Source organism: Martes martes (assembly GCF_963455335.1).
Source record: "Martes martes genome assembly, chromosome: 13".
NCBI lineage: Eukaryota > Metazoa > Chordata > Mammalia > Carnivora > Mustelidae > Martes > Martes martes.
The window spans coordinates 52,552,432-52,579,113 of record NC_137901.1 but is presented as its reverse complement, the minus strand read 5'-3'; the positions used below and the strand labels follow the sequence as shown (position 1 = coordinate 52,579,113).

The 26,682-nt window shown below is 42.9% G+C and overlaps 1 protein-coding gene across 2 annotated transcripts; it reads right to left on the bottom strand.

The window, feature by feature from the left end:
- Nucleotides 1–7,986: 7,986 nt before the first annotated feature.
- Nucleotides 7,987–16,527, bottom strand: TGIF1 (TGFB induced factor homeobox 1). 2 transcript variants are annotated; one of them, XM_080821421.1, is made up of 4 exons: nucleotides 16,149–16,527; nucleotides 15,713–15,896; nucleotides 9,871–10,097; nucleotides 7,987–9,067 (listed from the first exon to the last, which is right to left on the bottom strand). In XM_080821421.1, the coding sequence occupies exons 2-4, from the start codon at nucleotides 15,726–15,728 to the stop codon at nucleotides 8,492–8,494; spliced, it is 819 nt and encodes a 272-aa protein (XP_080677547.1). In that variant the 5' UTR covers nucleotides 15,729–15,896; nucleotides 16,149–16,527; the 3' UTR covers nucleotides 7,987–8,491. The 2 variants fall into 2 exon arrangements, with proteins under 2 accessions (XP_080677547.1, XP_080677546.1); XM_080821420.1 differs by lacking the exon at nucleotides 16,149–16,527 and having other exon boundaries at nucleotides 15,713–16,047.
- Nucleotides 16,528–26,682: the final 10,155 nt, after the last annotated feature.

The following is a 26,682-nucleotide window of genomic DNA, read 5'->3' as shown; positions in this document are numbered from 1 at the left end:
AAGAGAGAAGGAAGGAAAACAGCACACAAGGAGTGGGGGAAGGAAATGGAACGGCTGCTATTGTAAGACAGGGAGAAAGGCAGCCCAGAGGTGGGAATAGGTGGGGTGGGGCCCGGCCAGCCAAGATCAAAGGCAGCAGCGGGATTAGGAGCATTTACCTGGCCTGAGGCGTGTGGAAGCAGGACTCTGAACCCGGCCCAGGGAATGGTGGGTGTGTGGAGGTAGGTCCCGTTTATCTAACACGCAACAACCGCATATCTTTGTAGGCCAACCTGTTTTGCTCTAAAACTTTGAAAGGGTTTCTCCTTTAGGTATTTATTTTTACCAAATTTAGAGGTGACATCAGGTTTAGCGGGACGCCAGCTAGCTTGCTTGGAGCTTCACAAGTGTGATTGTCTTTCACCTATGGGCCCAGTTCTAAAACACCTCTCAATGCAATGTCAAAAAAACAAACAACAAAAAAACCGAGCAGGGAGACTGGGTGGGTCAGTCATTAAGCATCTGCCTTAGGCTCTGGTCATGATCCCAGAGTCCGGGATGGAGCCCCACACCAGGCTCCCTGATTGGCAGGAAGCCTGCTTCTCCCTCTCACGCTCCCCCTGCTTGTGTTCCCTGTCTCGCTGTGTCTCTCTCTGTCAAATAAATAAATAAAATCTTTTTTTTTTTTAAAGCATTTTAAAAAATCCAAATGCAGAGGCACAAAATCTTGGCAGCCAAAATTGTATGGGCTTTGAAAGAGAAATGGAGCCCAAGGACACATATTGACTTGTAGTTGAGTGCCAAAGGATGAGAGACAATTTTTAAAAAGAGGAAGACTAGATGTTATCTGACCATTCACTTTTGAGCTGGTAATACACTCGGGATCCCTTGGTAAGGGACATTGCTGTTTGTAACTTAGAAAAGCCAATCCACTGTCTGAGGCCCAGTTCATAATACCCAGACCTGTTGTCTGGGTGTCGTCTTCATGGACAGAACATGTTGCACTTCCTAGCTGCTTTCCCGCTAACAGAATTCCCCTACACCAAGGTGGATCTTCTGGTTACTTCCAGCACCAGGCCAGCAGGCATTGATTTACATCATCACACACATGTCATCTCAAAAGAGCCTGAAAATTCTCCTTGACTCTCCATTTGCAAAGATTGAGTTACAAAAAGCGCCCCCCCCCCATACCTGGATGCAGGTTTGACATTGTGACACTCAGTATAATCGAGGAAAACGCCCTTCAAGGAAAACATGCTATTATGCGAACCCAGTGGGCAGACGCAGAAACAGGAAGGCTGAGATTAGAGTCTGCTTTACAGTTCTTTTGATGTTTCCGGAGCCAACTCGGGAAGCCCGTGAGGCTCTCAGGGAGCTGATCAAAGGTACCTCGGCAGGTTCAAGTTAACACGGACTTGGCGAAAGCTGGGCAGCACCTGCCTGCGAATAGCAACACATTTAACCAAATAAAGTCGACCTTTGAGTCAAGCTTGAAGGTGACAGTCCATTATAAAACTTGCACAGAGTTTTTTCCTGCTGTAGCTGAGGTCTCTGAAAGGGAAATAATGCTCTGCTTTGTTTTTTTTTTTTTTTTTTTGCTTGGTGGTATTTATTTTAAAGCCGATCTTTGCCCTCTGGTGTATACCATTTAAGACCTCTGGCTCTAATCAGCTTATCTTGTTTCAAAAAAAGGTGATATTTTGGGGTTGGAGGAGAGAAGAGTGGAAAGGCACTGTCATAAATCTTCACTTTCCTTTTAAAAGTGTTACTTCTTGAAGCAGTGCCTTTGGTCCAAGGCAGCCCCTCATCTCTATTTGGGAAAATAAAGTTTCCCCCAAAGACAGTTTCTATACCGAGGAAATTAAAAGGAGCAGCACAGAGTAATGAGATACACTAGGACAAGTCTAAAGTTTCTCTGAGTCAAAAAACAAAACACCACCCCAGACATGTACTGAAAAAAGTAGTAGCCCCAAGGTTGCAGGCTCAGAAAGCTGATACTTAGAAAGGGAAATGAAATGCAGTGAATCAGAGATTAGGTGTTAAGACTCACACAGAGAAGCTACAAAACAGATTTCTTGGCATTGGAGAGTTCATGATTTCAGGCTCTGGCCAGCCATAAGATTTAGGAAATCAAGTCTCCCTGAGAAGCAGAGGTGGCCAAAGGGTAAACCAATGGGGGATGGCAGGGAGCTTGATAGACAGCAGAAAAATAGAGGCACTTAGAAAATAAAACTTGAATGATCATCTGCCAAAACCACCATCATTATTCTGTTGATCAAATCTTTTTTGATCAACAGAATGATAAAAATGGGACAAGTCCAAGTTGTTTCATTTCAGGCATCATGTGTGGAAAGAGAGGGAGCTTACAGAATCGCCTAGTGAATGTGGGCTCTATTAGCCAGTAACCACAGCCAACTTGAACTTGGATGAGCCTCAGGTTCCTTAGCTATATAATGGGAATAACATCTCTCACTAGGGTTGTGAGGACTAAATGAGACAGGTACATAAACTGTTCGATAAATGTAATACTAATGAAATAAATCACATAAAGTGTCCAGTAAATATTGTTTCTTTTCCTTTCTCATTGATCTCACATTTTTCATTGCAACATTGGGTTTACAGATGATACATTTATAGAAAACATTACAATTGGAGGACTGTTTATTAGAGAATTGGAAATAAGTAATGTTCCAGATTGTGGAGATTTACCATACACATGAGCTGGGGGTGGGGTGGGCAGAAATGTTACCTAATGTGATACACATTGGCTTGTCACAGAATCAATGGAGTAAATCAAATTTCCAAAACAAAAACTGATCTTGAAACCCCTCCATGGTTTCGTTTTCCTAACCTGTATGTTCTTCAGTTAAATGTCTGTGTCTATATAAGTTCTCTCTACGTCTGAGTAAATTCCCACCATGGAATTTGATTTCATTTGCAAGTCAACCATACAGCACTTCAAAAGCTGTACATTTTATTGACATCTATAAAACATTTCATTCAAAAACTATTTCCTTGACATTTGATGAAAACCTTGTAGTACCTTTTACTCATCACTTTTTCATGCTTCCCTCATTTATTAGCTGTCCTCCTGCGACCACCAACCATAATTGTTGCTCTTCCTTTTTTTTTTCTTTAAGATTTTATTTATTTATTTGACAGACAGAGATCACAAGTAGCCAGACCACAGGCTCCCCACTGAGCAGAGAGCCCGATGTGTGGCTCGATCCCAGGACCCTGGGATCATGACCTGAGCCGAAGGCAGAGGCTTTAACCCACCGAGCCACCCAGGTGCCCCGCTCTTTGTTTTTTTTCTTTAAGATTTTATTTATTTGTCAGAGAGAGAGAGAGAACCCAAGAAGGGGGAGCAGCAGCAGGCAGAGGGAGAAGCAGTCTCTCTGCTGAACTAGGAGTCCGATGTGGGACTTGATCCCAGGACCCTGGGATCATGACCTGAGCGGAAGGCCGACTCTTAACTGACTGGGCCACCCAATCATCCCAAATTACTACTATTTCTTCAGCCACAAATTAGCATTTAAAAGTAACTATAGTAAAATTCTACTTTCTAGTAATGGCGGAGTCATTTCTTTTCAGACTAACTTTCCTACAGGTAATAACAACAAAATGTGAACAAAAAATTAAACAAAAAGCTAATTGGAGGCCTGGAGAGTGAACAACAGCAGGAAGAAACTGGAGGGTTGTTTACCTTTAAAATGAAGGAACTTCAAGGAATAAAATATCCAAGTTGTGGCTTGATGCCTGAGGGCTCTCTTCCGTCTTCACTAGAGGTGGCAGAGAGCTGCAGCCTCAGTGACCTGAGATATTAAGGACAGAGTTGGAATTGGCAGAGTAGATGGAAAGTTAGAAGAGGAATCCTGCAAAGGAGGGAGCAGCAGAAGGAGCAAACCTAACTCTGAATCTAAACTCTGTCCAAATCCTTGGTCCGCTTGTGCAGGGAGATCCTAGTGGGCCCACTGAAAGGCAACAGCTGGAAGCTGAAAAAACTGATCAGACATTCGAGCTACTATTTACCACAGGGAAAAGACAGATGTTGAAGTTTCAGTCCAGCCAAATGAACTGCCTGCTGGAACGAAAAACAGAAACAAAAAAAACACTCTTTAGAGGAATGTAGCAGAATCCAGAATCCTTATTAAGGTATTATCTATAATGTCCAGCATACAGTAAAAAAAATCACTAGGCAAGCAAAACAATAATGTGACCCTTCCTGAAATGAAGTGCAAACTGACTGATTTGACATGTAAATTAACAAATACTTTAAAACAACTATTATAAATAGCTTATACGAAAATATACTTGTGTGGTGTCTGGGTGGCTCAGTGGGTTAAGCCTCTGCCTTTGGCTCAGGTCATGATCCGAGAGTCCTGGGATTGAGTACCACACTGGGCTCTCTGCTGAGCAAGGGGCCTGCTTCCCCTTTCTCTCTCTGCCTGCTTGTGATCTGTGTCAAATAAATAAATAAAATCTTAAAAAAAAAAAAAGAAAATATACTTGTAATTAATAAACTGATGGGCAATCTCAACAGAGAAACAGAAATAATAAAAAAAGAACCAGATGGGAATGATACATGTACAAAACATAATAACTGAGTGAAAATTCATTGGATGGGCTCAATAGTGTATTAGAGATAGCACAGGAGTTGGTGAATTAAAAATTACTTAATACAGGGGCACCTGGGTGGTTCAGTCAGTTAAATGTCTGCTTTTGGCTCAGGTCATGATCCCAGGGTCCTGGGATCAAGCCCCAAGTCAGGCTTCCAGCTCAACAGAGTCTCCTTCTCCCTCTTCCTGACCCCCACCCTGCTTGTGCTCTTTCTCTCAAGTAAATAAGCAAAATCTTTTTAAATTTTTTTTAAGATTTTATTTATTTATTTGACAACGAGAGAGATCACAAGTAGGCCCAGAGGCAGGCAGAGAGAGGGGGAAGCAGGCTCCCTGCTGAGCAGAGAGCCTGATGCAGGGCGATCCCAGGACCCTGGGATCATGACCTGAGCCAAAGGCAGAGGCTTTAACCCACTGAGCCACCCAGGCGCCCCACAAAATCTTTTTTAAAAAAATATTATTTAATACAGGGGCTCCTGGGTGGCTCAGCAACTGCCTTCGGCTAGGTCATGACCCCAGGGTCCTGGGATTGAGTCCCGCATCAGGCTCCATGCAAAGCATGAAGCCTGCTTCTCCCTCTCCCACTCCCCCTTCTTGTGTTCCCTCTCTCACAGTATGTCTCTCTCTGTCAAATAAATAAATAAAATCCTAAAAAAAAATTACTTAATACAAATTATTCGATTTGAAAAATAAATAGAAACAAGACTGAAGAAAAACAGAGCCTGGAGAAATGTCAGGTGATCTAATACAAATCTACATAAGTTCTAGAGAGAAGACAGCAGAAAACAAACTTTAAGTAATGGCCAAATTTTCTCAAATTCGGTAAAAAAGCAAAACAAAACAAAACATCAACTTACAGATGCAGTATGTTCAACCCCAAACAGAACAAATACAAAGAAAACCCTACCTAAGCACATCATAGTGGAACTACAAAAATCCAAAGATAAAAGAGCCAGAGAAAGACATTATATACAAAACAATGAGACCATTGATGTCTCATCCCAAACAACAGAAGCCAGAAAACAAATGCCTTTAAAGTGATGGAAAAAACAAAAAGCAAAAGCCATCAACCCAGAATTCGATCTTTAGTGAAACTGTCCTTCAAAGATGAAAGTAAAATAAGACATTTTCAATGAACAAAAACAGATGATTTGTCACTGGCAGGCCTGCGCAATTCTCAAGGAAATCCTTTAAGCTGAAGAGAAATGATAACATGTCATTTGGATTCACAAGAAGGAATGAAGAGCACCAGAAGTGGTAATATTTAACAAAAATACAAGACTATATATATCCTCTTTTCTTTGATTTAAAGAGATATGGACCGGCCTAAAACAAAAATAAAACCATTGTAATTAATTTATTATGTATCTAACTATACTTTATATAAAAAACAAAGAAAGGAAGGAAGCAGACTGTTGCAAGGTACCATATTTTGTATGAAGTCGTGTAATAGTAACCCTAAATAGGTTGTTGTAAATTTAAGATGTATTTTTTAATCCCTAGAACAACCATTAAAAAAAGTACAGCTCATAAGCCAATAGAAAAATGAAAAAGAAACACTAAAAATATTCAATTAGCCTGAAAGAAGACAACGAACAGAGAAAAACCCAAAAGACACATAGCAAAAATTATATTAAATATGTATAACACTGTATGTTAATTGGAATTAAAACTAAAAGTTAACAAAAAATTGTATTAAACATAAATCAAGTATATACACCAAGTAAAAGGCAGAGATTGTTAGGCTAGATAAAAAAGCAAGACCCAACAATATCCTATCTAGGAGGGATGAACTTTAAACAGAAACACAAATAGCTAAAAGTAAATGAAAAGCGATTATGTAAATACTAAGCACAAAATTCATTTCTATTCGGCTGCAACATGGATAGTTATATGGTCTTTTATATTTCACATTCCATTTATATTTACCTGTTTTTTAATGGTTTACATTTATTACACACCAGTTATTATCAACCAGGATCTTTATGAACCTCAAGACAGAAAAAAAGTCAAATAAAACACAGGCAATTTTGGAGGTCTCTGTTGTTTTTTAAACTTTTGAGTTTCATTTGACCTTTGACATTTTTCTTTTAAATCACTCATATGGCGCCTTCTCTCTCCCTGCTAGTATGATTAATTAAACATCTTAACAAGGGAAGCCTTTCAGGATTTGCTGGTCTCTCTTATCTCTACTCAAAGAATTTCAGTCTTTGATCTAGCTATTAGAGCAGGTAATGAGTCTTAGTCATCTTTTTCTCATTTATATTTGATATTTCCTTTTCACTTTATTTCTTTTTCTGGTTATATCTACTTCTGCAACCCTGAGGTGGGGCCACCCCCTCGTGGTTGAGGTTCCCTTCATAGCTGTACCCATCACAGGCTACCACACACATTTTCCTCACTTACTTGACTTCCACCTCTTTGCTTGACTTCTCAGTGTTGTTTTTCTATTTACAAGTCTGAGTTTAGCCCTTTCTACGGTAGGGACTTTCTTAAGAAGTTGACAAAATTAGACAAACTCAACTTTGAATTTTTCTACATTCTTTAAACAGTACTAAAGCTCTGATGTTACCTCAAACTCAAGCCAGTTCCTAGCTGGAGCAGGGCTGGAAAGAACAGGACTGTAATAACAAAGAAACCTCATACTAAGCATGACAACAAAGAATGGTTTTGTGGCATGTGACAAATCTGGTCAACCATGTAAGTGAAAGGAACACCACCAATTCCCTTCTGGCTATCCTGGCTTCGTAAGTAATTGTCTATCCCAACAAACTCCACTTGTGTATGGCACCAGTTTTCACCCACTGTGACCTTAGAAAATAAACCCAACACGCAGTCTCATGGCTGAAAGAACCCCACTGTTTTAATCATTTTAGAAAATGTTTTCAGATGTTTTAAGAGGTGATTTCTGTACAGATTCACATCGTATTTGAATGTAGAGGCCTCACCTAACTGTAGCACTTGATAAAGTTTATTTTAAAGAGTGACGTGAAAGAGGGAAATACAGAGGGACCCCATGGGTTGTTTCCTTCTGAAAACTTATGTCCTAATCAGGTGCTTTGAGACCTTTTTTCAACACTGGCCATGTTTCAAAATGTGAAGGACAGATCACCAAGGGATTTAGTGGTTAGCTGAACACTGATGGAATGAATCATTTCAACTTGTCATGCAGTTTTAAGTCAAGATTTAAGGGCCTGCTTATGCCTCCTATCAAGAGTAAATATCACACATCCTGTTTATACATACTGGCTTGTTGTCCACGGTTCTTCAAAGAGCTCGTGACACCCCCCTAACTCACACCCCACCCTACCCCCAACTTCCTGCTCATTGGGTGCTATAATCCTACTCATTTTTAAGAAGTGCTTCCCTCAACAAAATACTCTGCATTACAGTAAATTTTAAAGAAAATACTTTATTACATCATGAAAAAAAGTCATCAATCAACTAGATTCATACTTGTTTGGAAAAAAATTGAAAATTAATTAATTAGACAGTATGTGGGCATCCTGTTCCACATGGGAATGAGAAGATGCTATAAGTTCTCTAAGTATTGCACAGTCTGGAGGGAAAAAAAAAAGAACAAAAAAAGGGAAGGGGAGAGAGAGAGAGGGGAAAAAAATAAATCACATGATCTTGGGAACCATCTCACATTATGAATAATCTACCAAGAAACATTTAAAAAAGAAAACCCTTTGTTTCTACAGTAGCTTTGAGTTTATAGTTCTTGGAATGACTGTATTCCATTGAAGACATCTCAGTAACAGGAAGCTTCACTTTAGCAATCCCATGTGCAAATATTAATAAAAAAATATATAAAATAATGCAGTTCGTCTCTTGCCATCACCCCGGCAATCATAGTAACACCTGTGAAAACTTTTCTTCTTGAAAATGGGTTAAGCTGTAAGTTTAGCCTGAAGCTCCATCTCTGCAGCCCGTTTGAGTGCAACATCCACGAGAAGCTGAAATCCACTAAAATCCTGGTTGAGGTCTGGTGGAGTAGGGGGGGGAGTGTTGAAAAGACCGCTCTGTGGATTTGTACTTGGTCCGGATTTACATGTGTCCTCTGGGTACAGGAGGGAGGTGTCTGTGAAGCTGCTGGCTACTATCTGCTGTGTATCTGTGTTTTGTCCCACACCAACTGGCTGGCAGAGAGAGAAAGGCACGTCTTTCAATGCAGTCACAGTGGTATGACAAATCACGGATGGACGAGCCAATATTGATCCTGGGGACGATGGCTTGGGGGACAGCGGCCTCCCTAGGGCTGGGTTTGGTCCAGCTGTACAGGAATGAAATGGGCTCTCCTCTAGAGCCGGTAGGAAGTTTTTGATACCAATGGCTGACTCCACAGAGCTCACCTCAGAAATCTTGGCCCCACGGCGGGAAATTGTGAACTGATTTGGATCTTTGCCATCTTTTCTCAGCATGTCTGGGAGGAGCCTGCGGCGGGCGTTGATGAACCAGTTACAGACCTGAAATCATAAAGGTGTGCTTTAACACTCGGCAAACACATTCTGAGAACCTTCTGTGGGATGCCTAATTGATCTCTCTCTTTGCAGTAAAGAAGGCATGAAAAGGCTTACCGGAACTTCCAAAGTTATTTCAAGGTATTTGAGCTCCACCAAGAAAGAGAGCTATTTCCTGCCATAAACCTATTCCTCTTCTAATACAAATTCCCTTTTTAATCTCATCATCCTTAAGCCTTTTCAGGAGGAAGAAAAGGATAGAAATTCTCAAATGTCTGAAAATGAGTTTAGGGAGGGAAGTTCACCCTTTAACACTCCCCATATTAACCTATTACCCACTGCCCCAGCATTTAAGTTAATCAACTACAGGAAAACTTTTCCTGTATGAAAAGGGCCGCTCCTCCCAGTTACTGATTTTTCCCAGTTCAAATGACTGTGTCAACAGACACAACATGAATTACCTCACTGAAGTCTGCCCTTGTTTAAATATCAAACCAGTTTCCTGGGCAATAGAGGAAGATTTAACCTCCTCTTTATGTTTGGTGCATAAAAGAAGGCCCTTTTAGGCATTAAAGGAAATGCTATTTGACAGATGACTGTCAAGTGTTTCTGCTTCTCTAAAGAGCCAGTTAGTATTATAAAGTTTACAATAGAAAAATATTCTTCTTCTTTTTTTTTTTTTTTTTTTTTTTGGAGTGGGGAGGCATTTAATGATTTGATAAACAGGAATGCTATAAAATGCTATAAAAGGTCTCTGGAAAGGAAAAGAAACCAACCCCATGCATACACCTCGTGTTCTTTTTCCTTACCTGTAGTGTAGACAGGTGTGTTTGTTGGGACAGTAATGCTTTTTCTTGTTCTGAGGGATAGGCATTGTATCGATGCTCATACAGCCAATCGCGGAGAATCTGCACAGATTCCTTGGGAAGGTTGCCCCTTCGCCTTCTCTTGCCTGCACCAGCAGAGGAGGAGAGGTCCAGAGGGATGTCCATGTTGTCATCATCCTCCGTCTCACTGCCCGATGCCACAACAACACCTGGTCAAGGACAAAGGCCAGCGTCAACCACGTTTATCAGGGAAGCACCAACGCACAGCTTATCTCTTAGGGCCATTAGTGTGCAACCACACTGTCCTAACTCCTGAGAGCCAAGCGATGTACCAGTGTTTTCTCTCTTGGCATATCAGAGCATATGTCAAAGTCTCAACAGTAACCTGACCAGTGGTGGCATGTCAGAGATTCTCAACCAATGGTCTCGAGCCCTTTCATACCCACTTTCCTGTAGAATTTAACTTCTCACATTCCTTTTGAGTGATGCCCAGAAGTCTAGTGCAGCAGAGGAGGCAACGCTGCACCCGAAGTGAATAGTTGGGTCACATGTGAACAGGAAAGCCGCTACAGCAGATGGAATGTATCTAACAATCTTCTCCTTGAGGTCATTGCTAACTCAGGAAAAACAATCCAAGGGTCCTAATGCACATTTTAAATGCTACTTTGCCTCCTTCTTCCATTGAAAGCTGGAAACCAAAGGGCAGAGTCATACATTTTTTCCCACTTATATAAGGAGGGAAAATCAAACACTTAACCCAGTATGTGTCTCTGTGTGTATATATATTCTTTTTTTTTAAGTAGGCTCCACAGAGGGGCTTGAACTCATGACCCTGAGATCAAGATCTGAGCTGCAATGAAGAGTCCTCATACTTAACCGACTGAGCCATCCAAGCGTCTCCAACCCAGTTAGTATTCTAAAGGTAAAATTTATTTCAAAATTTTCTGCCAACTCCATGGTCATTTCTTTTTCATTGCTACCTACATTTATTCAAAATGTGACACCTACTTTTAATGGAAAGCACTGGTGACCTTTTACTAAATACAAACAGCCACTGAAGTTTTCAGTTTCGGTACACAAAAATATCTTTTTACTACTAGTACTTGAGTAAGAGCTCAAAAGATGCTACTACTGAATAAACTTTTAAAATTTCTATAAATTTCAACTGACAGTGTAATCAGAATCTAGAATACTACATACCAAGAAGTAGACTTCAGTCTTAAAATATTACATGACAAAGACTGAATATGCACCCCCTAGAGGAAATGCTCTTTTGTCGGTAAGTACTTTAATCCTACCAGAAATTTTAAGAATTCACAGCCATAGAGAATATTTACATCACATATAATAGACTGGAGTCAACAAAAATTCAGACTTGGCCCCTTTAACATTTAAACATAATTTTGAACTTTAAAAAATTTAAATCACAAATGCTATGGACCCTCCCCCCTTTCAAAAGGACAACTGGCAACTCTGAATGACTAAAGAAATACATTCTCTATTTTGAAGACAATCTAGAATGTTTAAAATGTAAATGAATTACAATCGCATGCTTGAAAATACCAGTAGTTCTATATAAAAAAATTAAAATAACATAAAATTGAAAGAAAACGGAACGTTCATAACTTTGTTGATGCAATTCAGAGTGGCTCACCTTGATAAAAAAATAAAAACAAATATTCCACATCGTGATAAACCATTCAATGCATTATAAAAAAAATTTTAACCCATCCTTTTAAAGCATTTTAACACTCAAAAAGCTATGCATTCCAAGATTTGTTGACGAGCTAGTTCACAGTTAATTGAGTCTGACTTTTACTTGGGGACACATTTTTAGTTTTGGACTGCAGGGGGCAGATGGTGCTGGAGGGAGTGTCCACAGAAAAGAACCTTCCAAAGACAAAGTAAAGCAAGTTCTAACAAAAGAGTAGGATGATCTTGCAAATTCACTTCAGCTCAAGGCTTAACTAACAGCCATCAATAAACCGCACAGAAGAATCCTAAGTTTTAACCGCCATGTATTTGATGTTCCCTTTTGCAGAGAATTTCATTAAACTGCTTAAAAAAAAGTGTTTTTGTTTTTTTTTTTAAAAGAGGCACATTTAAAACTGAAACTGCTTTCACTGTAGAAAACTGGAGAAACTTTTAAAACCTGTATCGAAATTCGGCCAAAGCGCTACTAATAAAATACCTTAAGAAATTAGAAATGAGTTCCTGTTTTACATTTACTTTGATAAATAAAGAAATCTACCTTTTAAAAAATGTGTCAAGTAATTGAATGACTAAGGCAAATTTGAATAAAGCAATTTGTTTAAACTCTTCAACGTCTGAAAAGCCAGACATTCTTCTTGAGGCTATAATCCCTTTCCCCCCTTTTAAACTAGAAAAGTGTGAAAATTTCCTCAGTGAACGGTGAATTCCCAACTGTAAGTTGATAATAACAAAAGAGTTTGAGACAAACAAACAAAAAAACCCTGAAGCCTGCCCTTTGATCTGCTCGCTTAGTTTGACAAGAAGCCTGATCTTTCAGAATAGGTTAGTGACACACAAAAAGCAGGTTTCAGTTAAGCAACACTAAACTGCAGTGTGACTTTACTCTGTTCTCAGTTCATTTAAATAAATGAATGCCAGGCCTCTGGACCTCTTAACAAATATTTCCAGTATGGGCACAAAAGCTGAAGTAACAGGAAGTTAAGACTTCAAGTTCCTTGGCCACACCAGCTGATACTTGACTGCAGCAAACCACGTTTGCTGCTGTCAGGACTGTTTTCATTAAAACTCTCCCTCCGGATTGTGGCTCAGCTTGGAAAAACAAAAAGACTTTTCCACGTTACTCATTTCCTATTGTAACAGAGCTTTCCCGGTTACCACTTTTTTCCAAAGGTCCTGCTCTGCTTACACTTTAAAAAATGTAGTGGTGGGGGAGGGGGCTCACAAGCCTTTTTTTTACTCCATCCACACAAGGAAATGTTTAGAAAGCCACAAGATGGCCTATGGATCCCACCGCTGGGAAAATCAATCTTTTCTTAATAGGAACTGGGGTAGGGGGTGGCAGGGGAAGGCCAGAGATCACGGTTGTGAAGTTGGGACTTTAAAAAATACCTGGAAGAGGCTAGAAAGGGATCTAGAACTTAGAATAATCGAAGGAAGAGTTTAAGTATACAAATAGGAAAAAGGAAGCCTAACCTAACAAGTTTTCTGATTAGAGTATCTCAGGAGATGCCACGGGAATCATAGTTAACACCCCAGGCACAAACTCCAAGGTGAGCTTGGCTGGACCCAGCTGGAGAGCAGTTCTAAAGGAAGAATTCCAAACTGTCAGAGACTAGGAGCAAAAAGACGTCGGGGATTTTCCTCACTCAATCTTCTTTGCTTGTTTTAAATCCATCTGCAGGGTGGGAACTTTCTGATATCCTCGGCTTTCTAAAGACGAGACACTATTATCACAAAACAGGCTTACCAAATCTCGGGCCCTGCAACTGCCTTTAAAGTGCTTTTGTTTTCAAGAAAACTTTAAAGATTTTTCAGAGACTTTTATAAAACAGACAAGAGTCCAGCCCCACAAAAGCCAGGCAGGACAGATCTCTTCGCGGTTCCTGGCTGAGCCGACCCGCAACGCGGCCCCCTCCAAGGTAGTTTGAGGAAAGGCGCGGGGAGGCAGGACGCAAGAGGACCACAGAGGGAGGAGCCCGGGAGGGAGGACAGCCAGGGAAGCTTTTGTTCTAGCGAGTTTCTCAGCCTCAACTGAAATCGCCCCTCCAACTGCACGGATTGAGAGGACTTCAGGAGTTTCAGATTACAAGAAACTAGAAACGATGCTGCGAATCTCAACATTCTGAGGGGTCTGCCCACCGTCGATACGATTTGCCGGGAAAACCTAAAAAGGGAAAGAAACTGGGCAATCTCAGCAGTCTCGGCTCCCCCGCACAAGCTGTGAACCAGTCGCAAAGTTTCCCTTCCAACACGTCACCTTTCATTGTTTCCATGAGTCGGCGCTCGGTAGTAGGACCTCCTTACCCGCTGCGGCCGGAGCCGCTTACCCTGAATATTCGGGGTCCCAGCCTAGTTCCTTCGCTGGGAAGGGGGGACATATTCCAGGGGGGCTCTGGGGAGGGCCGAGGAGCGCTGACGGTCGAGGGGAGGGGGGAGACGACAAGGGAGAGCCTCGGGGAGAGCGAGCGTACCCGAGGGGCTGCGGGGGAGGACCCGCGAGGCAGCTTTGCGCCTTCCCCACCCGAGCCCGAACAATGGGGGGAGCCCGCCCCCGGCGGAAACCTAGCTTTGCTTTAGGCTCCCAAGAACCGCTCTACATAAACAAACCCCCCAAATGAGGCCGTTCGGTTCCACCAGGAGACTGAAAACGCCTTCCAGTAAGGAGCTAGACCCGTCAGTCCTCGGCGAGGTGACACAGCCTTCCAGACGCCACGCCGGGCGCTCCCCGCGCGCGTCTGTTACCAGTCCCGTTAAACATCCGAACCTCTAAGCCCTCAACGTTCTCACTGACCGTTGGGGAGGGTTCGCTGGGAGTCCTACCACCAACGACTACGAATGCCCCGGGTTCTGACATTTAATTTTACTCTCAATGCGAAAGCATGGGTTGAGAAGCTCCGCGTGTTCTGAAGCCACCCGCCCAGAATGAAAGGAACAGAACTCCCAGGTGAAAACGTGGCCGAAGGAACTCTCCTGGGTTGAAGGCTACCCCGCTAACAATATTGGGTTTTGACGGTGTCCGCCGGCGGAGTCTGAAAGAATGTGGAGTTACAAAAACTCCCGGACGCTCCCGGGCATGCGCAGCAGCCGCCCCCCACCCCTCGCCCCCGCGCTGGCTTCCCTGAGCGATTAACTTCTGTTTTGAACCACTCCACATAAATCACAACAGAAAAGCCAACTCTGGCTCACCACGGAACGTTCGGGGTACCTCCCAGTCAGGGACTCAAAAGTTAACTTCAGAAGGGAGTTAACATTCTTTGACCTTTCGTGGCGGTGGGGTTTTTGTTTTTTTTTTTTTCTTTTCTTACTGTGTATTTTGTTTTTAAACCAGACTGACGGCAAGTTTTAGTTGTAACGCTTCCAGAACGCTTCGTGGAAACAATGACAGACTCACTCTGTGCCCTTACAACCAAGCCTGCTTGTCACACTTGGACTCATTCTGACCACACGCCGCTTTAAGCTGCTCGCCCTCAGTCCTAACTCTTCATCTTGCCTCAAACTCATCGTGGGAAAACTTTTAGAGACTGAGAGTTTTTAAAAGTGCAGCTTTCCAATACTACCGACACCCTAGGGCGGTTGGGGGGCCAGAGTCGCATTCCTTCGATTGTGAAAACACCCCATCCCCAGCGAAGAGTGTGCCAGGGCCCAACTGGGAGGGAGTGGGGGCCCGGGAGCCCAACTTTCAGACAAAGGCGCCGCCGCTCCGCGGTCCTGGCGGGGAGAATCGGGGTGGGGGTCCCCACGACCCGGCCCAAACCTCCACCCGCGAGAACCAGCGAGAAGCCACGCGGCGGCTCCGCGGAGCGTGGGGTGTCGGCTGAGACAATGAAACTTGGGAGGCGCACAAACAAGGCGCTGAGCGTGTTTCTTGACAACGTGCCAGCAGCGTGGAGAGGCCCGTCTCCCCACAACAGCCCCTCGTGTTGTGTCTAGAAGGAAAACAGCAACTGCCATTTCAGACGCAGCCTCAACAAAGAGAACCGCCGCGGTTCCTGCCTGAGAGCCCCGGGCTGAAAAGTCCACTAAGTCACTCTTTCCCCAAGCCCGGCGGGGCCCAGCGAGCACGTTTCCCCGGGACCCGCGCCCACGGCGGGCACAGCCCGCCAAGCCTTACCTTTCTTGCTTTTCATTCTGGAGCTCCCCTTCCAGCGCGAGGCGATGCGGGGGTCTCGAGGGGCCAGGAGCGGGGGCAAAGGGGGCACGCGATTGTCCTCCTTCCCGGTCGACTCTCCCGTAACTTGTAGGACGCGCTCCAGCCGTTATTGCTAATCAAGTCGCTCGGATCCCAGGCTCCCGCTCTTTGGGTGGAATTCAAGTGACACTTGGGCTTCCTCCTGCCGGGATCTTCTGGCAGCCGGCTGGGGACTCTCCCTCGCCCAACTCGCTCCCCTCCCCACCCCTCTCCTTTGTTCCCCGATCCTGCTCGGCGTACCTCGGCGCTGTCAGAGTGAGAGAGGCGAAGAGGGAAGGTACAGGAGGTCCTGCCTCCGCCCCCAGCTGCCCGCCCCGTCCCCCGCCCGCCCCGCCGCTCCTCCGCCCCTCCCCCGCACCTTCTAGTTGGGGTGGACGGCGCCGAGCGCTCGGGCTGCACTGGCTCACTCCGCGCCTCTCTGCCCGCTGTCACCCGTCCCTCCTGGGGGCGGCTGAGCCCAGAAACCCGATCCTTCCTCCGTGCTGCGCGCACGCCGCCCGCATCCCTCGCTCGGCTGCGGCAGCGGCGGCGGCAACACCAGCCAGGCGTCCGGGTTTCTCTTTTGGGCCTTTCTTCCTCCGCCTGGCGAGGGTGCGTTTGGTTAGGAAATTGCAACAGATGGAAAAAGGCTGCCCCCTCCTCCACCCCAGGGAAGAAAAGGCTCCCCTCTCGTTTTTGACAGCTGCCCCAAACTCCACGGTTCCCGGCTCTAGCCGCAGGAGAAGACAGCTGCTTCTGATTCAAGGGGCGGGGCACCGTAGGAAAAGTATTCAGGACAAGAACCAACTTCTTCCAGAATGCACGGCTGCCATTGACACGCGGGCGCGGCGCGTCGCACCCTGCTCCTCCCGGGGCTCTTCCTCCAACAGCGACGGCGGTGGGTGGGTGGGGGCGGTTGGGGGAGGAGAATGAGACACCGACACCCCAGGCAAATGTCTGTTACCCCCGGCTAAAGCTGTGAGTTCCGGACTGGATTGCAAGGCAGTTTCAAAATCTAACTCGTTGCGGACAGACACTTGTCATGCTCACATGCTCTTTAAAAAGTCTCAGCCTGGGGACTGCCCGGGCGCGCGCCTGCCCCACAGCAAAAACTCGGCCTGAAACCTCTACCCTCGGACTCAGGAGGCTGCCGCCTTTAAGGAAAAGGGGCGACCACACTGGGGCTGCTCGTCTGTTTCGGTAAACAGTCTACTTTTAGAGCTTAAGCCCTGTTAGTGGACCCCTTCTCCCCTCGGGTATTTCAAACAGAAACTAGCCATTGAATAAACACATGTTCCTGTTGGTTTATTTTGGTTGAGAGTTAGGGCTCCAACAGGAGTTCCTTGATGAGATTACCCTTTTAAAAGACCAGATGCCGTTTGGCTGACTTCAAGAAACGCCTGCCCCCTCCCCGCCCTCTCCGCTGGGTCTGGTTTTCACGCGTGTGTGTCCTGTTGTTTTGAGGCAGATGAACTGTCGCATGCCACTGTATGGCTTTCCCCATCACTAAAAAAAAACAAAACAAAAAAAACCGTAAATAAGTCTACTAGAGACGTCAGCGCCCGAGTCTGTCTCCAGTTTCGGCTCTGTGCTGTTTTTGTTTTGTAACCTCGATGGAGAAGCCGGCAGGAAAAGCTCCGTGGAAATAAGGTTAAACCCGAGGACGCAGGCAGCCAAACGATGACTAACTAGACTTTGGAGCCTCTGTTTTAGGATTACACTGAAAATTAAAGCCAGCCTCCCACCCACTCGCCCTCCCAAAAAAAGACACCCCCGCCTCGAGAGTGAATTAAGGCCAGAGTTTACAAAGCTTGGGTGGTTTTACCAATTACAGGGCTTAAAATGAATAAACAAGGAAAAAAGCGTCATTCTAAGAAGGCAGTAGCCTTACGATTTTTTTATTCTGTGGTTTGCCGCCTGCTCGGCACCTAAGAGAACACACATCTAAAACGACAAAGGGGGGAAACATGGTCCTAGGGGAAACCACCAGCCTGGAAGCTACCCTGCAACTTGCTGGAGCACAGTTCCTTCCCCGGGCCTGGCTGGAGATGAATCAGCTGCTGCGCCCGAGTGCTGGACAGATGTGGGGCGGGGAGGGGGTGGGGGGGCGCCCGTTAGAGGGCCGCGGCGTTCTTGCATTTGAAGGATTGTTTGTTGCTGGGATTGGTGGCTTGTATCCGTTGGGGAACTGGGAGGAGGGAGGAGCGAGGAGCGAGGAGAGACGCAGGGAGGAGGAGCCGGGGGCCGGCCGACGCGGCGACTCAGCGGTCTGAGTGGCAGGAGCTTCGTCTGGAACCGGGCGGTTACTGGGGAGACGCTTTGTTTGCTAACTTCGAAAGCTGCTTCGGCTGCTTCGGCTGCCTCGGCCGTTTTCGATGCCACTCCACAAAACACGCCTTCGGGTCGGCTTAACCCTCCCCCTCCCCGTTTACAGAAGCGCGAGACAAAAATGTTAACTTCTGCGTGGTTAGCCTTGGCCACGCGGTGGCTCTCATTAGGTACACAAAGGTATCTCTTTCTTCGTCTAAGTGAACTTGGCTAATTATTGCGATTCTCAGGCAACCGGGATGGAAACCAAGAGCTGAAGCGACTTTATAGCTAGAAAACAAACTTTACAGGGGAAGGGGGAGGAGCGGGGAGAATTAAAAGCCTCTTTCAAATTGCGAGGAGGAAAACAGTCGAACTTTAAACTCTCGCTGGACGGCCGGCTTGATCCGGCCAATGCTCACATTTTGCTCGAGCGATTCATATCAAAGCTGTTATTAAATCTGGCGAGATGCACCAAAGAGGAACACCGGCATCATCTCGTGTGATGGCTCTCCAGTAGAGTCTCCCACCCCCACCCCCACCCCCACCCCCACCCCAGGCTGGTCTCAAACTTGTTTGGAGCTTTGGATTGTTGTTGCATTCTGGGAAGAAAGTGCCTGGAGTCTGCATAACACAGGGAAGGAAAACAACCCGACAGAGTGGGCTCAAAAAACCCGCAATTGCTTAGGATATTTTTTGTTTATTTGCTTTTCTCAAGGTGGAAAAACAAGTTTCAGTTCTGGCTCTGTCAGTCCCTTAATGTCCCAGGCAGGGCTTCTCAATTAAACTGATCCAATGACTTTTGAGTTTCCTTCCGGTGCTAAAAGAAATGCTATAAATTCCCTTTTGCTACACACTATTTGCTGAATTCATATGAGCGTTAAATTGGAAAATTATGTGAGTAAAAGTGAGAAGGTGCTTGGTGCTGGAGAAGACCGCTGATACACGTTTTTCACCATTATTTATTTTTTCCCTCTAGGCACACAAAGTTCCATTTGGTGTCATCTTTTGAAGCCGCCTCAGGGCCAAGAAAAGACAGTCGGGTAAGTTAATCCACAGCCTACAAACCCTTCCAATGCAAAAACTCAGCAAGAAACAGAAAGGCAAGTAAGCCAGGAAAGTGTGTGCAGTGTGCAGTTTTATATATATATATGTTCAGGTGATCAGAGAATGTACTTATTTCCTTCATCTACTGGACAGCCATTGATAAAGCATGATTTCCATCCAGCAAGGATGATGACTCACACAGTGGCTGGATCCCTTTTGTTTCTAGTCTCTGGGGAACAGATACTTTTATAAAATATGCAGACTGCCGGGCTCCAAACACTGCACCAGAATTCCATAATCAACTTTTCACATTTCAGGTCAGAGGGTTTTGGGCTGCTTTTGGAGAAGCTGGCCATTGTCTTTAGAAGGGCCTAGGCTACAACCACCATCTTGTGGTGATTTTATCCATCCCATCAGGATTACTCTTCTGGCTCTTAGTTGCATGAATAATGTAACTGGGGCTACAACTTCTGTTTGTAATCACTTTCCTCCTGGCCTGCACTTCCTTTCCCAGGCTTTTCCCCTCTCCATTCCAGTTCTCATCTTTCTTTACCTAGTGGGGGTTTGGAATCAAGGTAACAAAGCAAAAAGATTATTAGTTGAGCACAGCCTTTTTTTTTTTTTATTCTCAACAGCGTGTATCTATATTGTGTTTTCCAGTTTATGAAACACTTCCTTAAATTATCTCATTTAATACACAAACTGTAAGGTGGGTTATTCTTTCCCCCTTAAAGTCAAGATAAATAACACATCAAATACAACAAAACTAAAAGATATAAAACCAAGTATTGGACATAGATATCTGGCTTTAAATCAGGTGATCTCTGTCATTCTTTGTGGGAAGGTCCATTGGATGTAGAACGTGGTTAAGAGCAGAGCCTAACCACAGATGATACACCAGGGCCTCCTGATCAGGTGGGGCATGCTCTAAGATCTCCCTCTCTGAAATCTACCTATAGTTTTACAAGAGGCTGTCTTCCAATCTGTCTGCTTTTTATTCTCTCCCCTCCCCCATTTTTATTTATTTTATTTATTTTTTTTAGATTTTATTTATTATTTGACACAGAGAGAGCAGATAGCAGATAGAGCAGGAACACAGCAGCAGTAGAGGGAAAGGGAGAAGCAGGCTTCCAGTGGAGCAGGGAACCCAGTGTGGGGCTCCTTGGGATCATGACCTGAGCCGAAGGCTGACGCTTAAGGACTGAGCCACCCAGCCCCCGGCTCCCATTTTTAAATTAAAAAAAAAAAAAAGCTATTCTCTAAAATTCAACAAGACAGCTAAAATGTAAAAGGCCTCCTAATTGCCCCCTTTACTCTCTGTGAGGGCATATGTATACTACACACTAATATAAGAAATTTTTCATTGTTATTTGTTGTTTTCAAGTCCTCTGTGCCCAGGTTGGACCCACACCACTTGCTGCAAGTCTGGCTTTTTTTCCCTAGTCAAAATTTGGCCTAAATGTCACCCCAGAGAAGTCTCTGTGACCTTCTGACCTAAGTTCAGGTACCCCTCTGACCCTTCACTGTCACCACCTAGCTCAGGGTTTCTCAGCCATAACCCTGTTAACATTTGGGGCTGGCTAATTCTTTGTTGCAGGGGCTGTCCTGTGCATGGTTTAGCAGCATTCCTGACTGCTAACCAATACTTGCCAGTAGTACCCTCCCTACCAAACATCTCTAGACATTGCCAGATGTCCTCCAGAGGGGATGGAAATGGTGGTGGTGGCATGGGGAGGCAGGGATTACCTCTGGCTGAGAACCGCTGATCCAGCTCAACCCTTTCTTCATTTCTTCCATAACCACAATTTTTAATTATTTTGCTTATTTGACTGTTAACTTATTCTCCTTTGACTCCCCTTCTAAAATGTATGATCATTATGAAATTTTCATGCACTTAACACAATGCCTCATACATCATAGATACTCAATAAATATTTATTAAACAAAATAATGTATGAAAATGAGACTGTAAGTGGGTACACCTGGCTGGCCCAGTGGATAGACCATGTGACTCCTGATTTTAAGGTGGTGAGTTCAAGCCCCATGTTGGGTATAGAGCTTTCTAGAAAGAAAGCAAAAAAAAGAAAGAAAGAAAAGGAAAGAAGATAAAATGAGAGTATAAGAATCATTAATGAAAAGATTACAATCATTTGTTGAATATAACATGCCAGGCAGTTTCCAAACATTTCACTTATTTAGTCTTATTTATTCCTGGAAAACAACCCTAAGAAGTATTCCTTGTTATTACCCCATCTGACAAATGAAGTTGTTGGAGTCTGGGGAGGTTAAATAATTTGTCCTGTCACTCTGAATCCCTAGACAATGATCCAAACAATAATTATATTCTGTAGTTTGCTTTTTTCCACTTATGTAACAATTTGCTTAGTGATAAGTATTTAAATAGTTCTAGTTTGTAACTAAGCACAAAAAGATAGTCCAATTATATTTGAAATACTTGACAATTGAAAGAACATGGATGGGCTAACCATCCAAATCAAGGGAACTCCTCCTGATTGTGAACTAGTGGGTCTTAACAGAATGTCAGCTCCTACACAGATTTCTGGGGGCTTGAGTACATTTGTAGGGTCCCTGGTAAGTGGAATGGCTGGGTCAAAGGTATGTGTTTTTCATAGATATTACCAAATGGCCCTCTAAATCATCTTACCTATTTAAAAATCACACCAAAAGTAGGTGAGAAAACCTCTTTCTCTACGCCTTTACATATTAACAATCAATTTCAGTTCATCAGTCACCTGGGCAAATAAATGGCACTTAACTTTTGTAAGGTTCACATTTCTTTGTTTGAGAAGGTGAGCACATTTTAATGTATTTATTGGCAATTTTTAATTCTTCTTTTTCCTGATTCATGACTTGTGTGAAATATTTTATTATATTGGTTGTTTCCATGTTCTTTCTTCTTTTTTTAGAAGGGTAAGTAAGAAACAGTCCGCTTTTGTTCATCTGACAAAGAACTAAAAGGAGTTGAATTAACATTGAGGGAACAAGGTTAGGTGAACCAGTAATGAATGCAGGGAGGCGATGTGTCCATTTTTTAAAAATATGTATCATTTGGAATAAGTACCATATTTATGCAGCAAGAATAAGACTTTCAGAATATTATACCCATTTGTTTTTAACTTACTCCCTTTCTCCTCCTTCCGTCAAAGGGTTAATTCATTTGCGTGTTTCCATTCATCACCATTACCTCTTCCCAGTGCTGTGGAGGACCCATTTATAATAGCAATAAAATGATGAAATATCTAGGAATAAATTTAACAAGAAATATGTGCGAGTTTTATGAAGGAAACTTTAAAACCCTACTGAGGGACATAAAGGAAGACTTAAGTAAAATAAAAGATATAATTTATTCTTTCTAGCAAGATTCAGTAGTGAAGGCATAAAGATGTTTATTTTTCCCAAATCAATCTTTAAATTTAAAGCAACTTCCATTAAAATACCAACAGGATTTCTAAAAATTGCCACAGTTCATCAAAATTAAAGAGTTCACCATAGGCAGGGAAATTCTGAAAGAGAAGCACTGGGGATGAAAGAGGGCAGGGGAAGCCCCTCCAAGTATCAAAGTATATTATTTTTTTAAAGGTTTTATTTTTAAGTTATCTCTCCACCCAACGTGCTTGTACTTAACAGCAGGACGTCAAGGGTCACATGTCCCACTGACTGAGTCAGCCAGGTGCCCCTAAAGTATATTTAGAAGTTGATAATAATTAAAATGTAAAAGTTTTGTACCAAGAAAAAAAGGAAGAGAAAACAAAGAACAATGAGACACATTAGAATATATATGGAGATTTAGATTTTTGGCAAAGGTGTCTTTTCAGAGCAGGGGTAAATTGAACTGGGACAATTGACTACTCATAGTTAAAAATAAAGCTGGATTTCAATCTCACTTCTTTAACAGAAATAAAATTCACCTGAATCAAAGATTAAAATACTGGGGTGCCTGACTGGCTCAGTCAATAGAGTATGTGACTCTTGATCTCCCGGTTGTGGATTTGAGCCCTGTGTTGGCTGTGGAGATTACGTAAAAACAAAATCTTTAAAATAAATAAATAGATAGATAGATAAATAAAGATTAAAATGTTAAAGTAGTTAAGAAGGCACTTATGCATGTTCTAGAACAGTGGTTGTCCAGGCACATGGATCCTGTGCATGTGACAATTTTTCCTCCCAGAGGACAATCTTCTGGAAACATTCTTGGTGAGCTTAACCTGAGAGGAGGGGGATGCTACTGGCATCTAGTGGATAGGGGCTGGGGATGCCGCTGAGTGTTCTACCATGCCCAGGACTGACCACACAAAAATTATCCTGCCCACAGAGCCTATAGTGCCAAGGTTGACACAGCCTATTCTGGAAGAAGACATAAATATGATCTTGGAGTGAGAGAGGCCTCTCTAATCAGCTCATAAAAGCAAGAGACAATAAAAGATATAAACATTTTGTGTCTTCAATGAACTTACTTTTGAGGAAAAACACCATACATTTTCCAAAAGCAAAGAAAATGGGAAAAAAATACTTGCAGCATATGTCAGGCACAAGACCAATTTATCTAATTTATAAAGAACTCCTACAGACTATAGGAAAGAAGAGCTCTGTGTTTAAAAAGTTGGGCAAAGTCTGTAGATAGGCAGTTCACAAAAAAAAAAAAAAAGGAATCTGGATTTAAAAACCCATGAAAATCCTATGTAGCAGTCATTACAACAAAAATAGTAAATTAGGGGCGCCTGGGTGACTCAGTCATTAAGCATCTGCCTTTGGCTCAGGTAGTGATCCCAGAGTGTTGGGATCCAGCCCCACATAGGGCTCCCTGCTCAGTGGGGAGCCTGCTTCTCCCTCAAGCACTCCCCCTGCTTGTGTTCCCTCGCGTGCGGTCTCTCTCTGTCAAATAAATAAAGTGTTTTAAAAATTTAAAAAATAGTAAATTAGACTAATTAATAATATATAATGGTAAGGTTAATAATATATTAAAGATTAATTATATATTGATAAGGTCTTTTAAAGCAAGGTACAGAACAATTATCCCTTTTGTGTAAAATATTTTATGCCTATATTTTTTGGAATGAAACTCAAGAAATATTAACTCAAGGAAATACTCACAATGGCTACTTTTGAAGGAAGAAAGGAAGGGAATAAGATGCACAATAAAGGGGCTTTTACTTTTTTTCATCTTGTACTTTTTTTGTACAAGTCTGAGAAGAGAGAGAGAGGTGAAATGGAGTTAGAGAGGCAAGTACCCCATCATAGGTGGGTGCAGGGGGCCTACGTCATTTCATTTTATCATTTACTCCTTCTGTGCTCTTCCTTTATGTAGGTCTGAGTTTCTGACCTGTGTTATTTCCCTTTTCTCTTAAGAACTTCTTTTAACATTTCTTGGAAACATGTCCACCATCATCATTTTTAATGACCAAATAATAGTCCATTACAACTGGGGATATAATTTATGTACCACTCCCCATTTATTGGACATTGATGTTTTGTTCTGGCTTGAGTGAGAGGGGATTTTTGAAACCCCTATATAAAAAATAAGCAGGGATCTAAAATAGGAGTTTGAAGTTGTATTTGGGGCCTTTAAGTCTGGCTCTGTGGGCCAGGAGCCATGGGTGGTTAATCATTAGCAAGTGCGAATAACCCCCAGTGACACCCTGGGAGCTCATTATTCATTGCTTTTTTCAGGACACAATAACAAAAGCTGTCAAACCATTTACATTGTTGAACTAGATGACCAAATCTGCAAAATTAGAAAGGTTAATCTCAATGCAGGTAATTTTTACAGAAAAATTGGCCAACTATTCCAACATGTAAAAATAGGGCAAGATGCTTTCCCACAAAACAAATTTATACATGCTATCAGTGGAGGGAGGGAGTCAGCATATCCCCTGAAAGGCATGGAACTTTTAAGTCAAGGCTTTCTCTTCTCCTGGCATATTTGGGAACAAGGGAACAATCTGTTATCTCCTGAAGTGTTCAGCAGGCCTCCACAGGATGTCATGAAAAAGCCAAAACAACTCTCCCATATTACCATAAAAGGCAGGAGAACATCCTCATGTCCAAGCTACTTGGATATACTTTATTTTTAAAACTTTGATATATTTTTATTTTATTTTTCCAACCCGTTTTGGGAGCTGTCCTCAGCAACACATTTACAGGGTAAATGATCAGGTCTCCTGTTCAAGGTGAAATAAATGTTTGAATCAGTCCCTATTTTTCTCTCCTCTTCTGTTTGTGCTTGGCAACAGTCCACACTCAAGTGTACTAGTCCCGAATACAGTTTTTTAAAAGATCTTAAAAATAGCCAGGTGACCTCAGAAACAAAGACTCTGTCATGCCTAGAATGTCTTTCTTTGTTTTGCTTTTTTACTTTTTATTACGGAAAAATTTAAATATCTAATATGGAGATCCTAGTATAATGAATCCTCGCATCCCATCACTTAGATGCAACAGTTATCAGCCCAAGGCCGCTCTGGCTTCATATTCATGTACTCCCTTCTCTCCTGTATTGTTTTGAAGCAAATACCAGACATCATATCACTTCTGGATAAGCTCTTACAGTTAATGTTCTGGCTGGTAACTCTTCATTCCCTAGTCTAAGTGGTTCGTGTACTAAGGGGGCTAAGAAGAAGTCCCAGAATGATGCCCTATTGTATCTTCCTTTCTAGTTATTTCTTCTGCTATCATTAAACATTTTCTTCTTGCCAGGGAAAACAATTACATTTTATCTGTAGATGGCATTTTTAGGCTGTTAGTTCTCCTAGCCTCTTTTAGGGCCATAACTGAGGTAAATTTTCTTTTTTGGACAATTTTATCTTCAAATAGTTATTGCCGTTTCTCCTAGTTGAACAGTCAGACCACGTGGCCTCTGATTTTTTTTTGGTTCAGGCAACGTGTTCATTGAATCAGTATCTCACTTTGAGATCTCTAGAACTACTGTTTTACCTTACTGGCCCTAAAGAAATAAATTACTTTTAAAAACTAAGGGCTACAAAGGTGTTTAAGGCAATTATTTCCTCCTTGGGTGTGTCCTGTATGTGAGAGACAAGAATAGGGAGATGGGGGAGGAAAGTCTAGAAAGATTTGAGACATCTACTGTGGAGTTGTTTTCAGCCAGTGCAGCCAGATGGTAACATGAAAACACACACAGGCCTTAGTCCACAGGGTAGAATCATGACATTCTGACCATAAAGTTTGAAAAAAGTAGAATTTCAGGTAGCTGAACTGTTTTTACTGCCCCCTCCCCTTCTCCTTTGCCTCCTTCCTTCTCTCTCTGTCTGTCTCATAATTCTTGGACACATTATCCCTCCCTGGAAATCAGAAATCGGTGAGTTGTTCTAAATATTTTGTACTTCACAAGAATCCCATTTATTTTTATTTTATTTTATGTATTTTTAAATTTTAAGTTGGCCCCACGCCCAGTGTGGGGGCTCAAACTCACAACCCTGAGATGAAGAGTCAGTCATGGTGCCCCTTAGTCTTAAAACTAAGTTTTAAAAACTAAACAAAACAACAGTTTCAAAAAAGGGTCTAGATTTCTTGAGTTAGGTTCACTT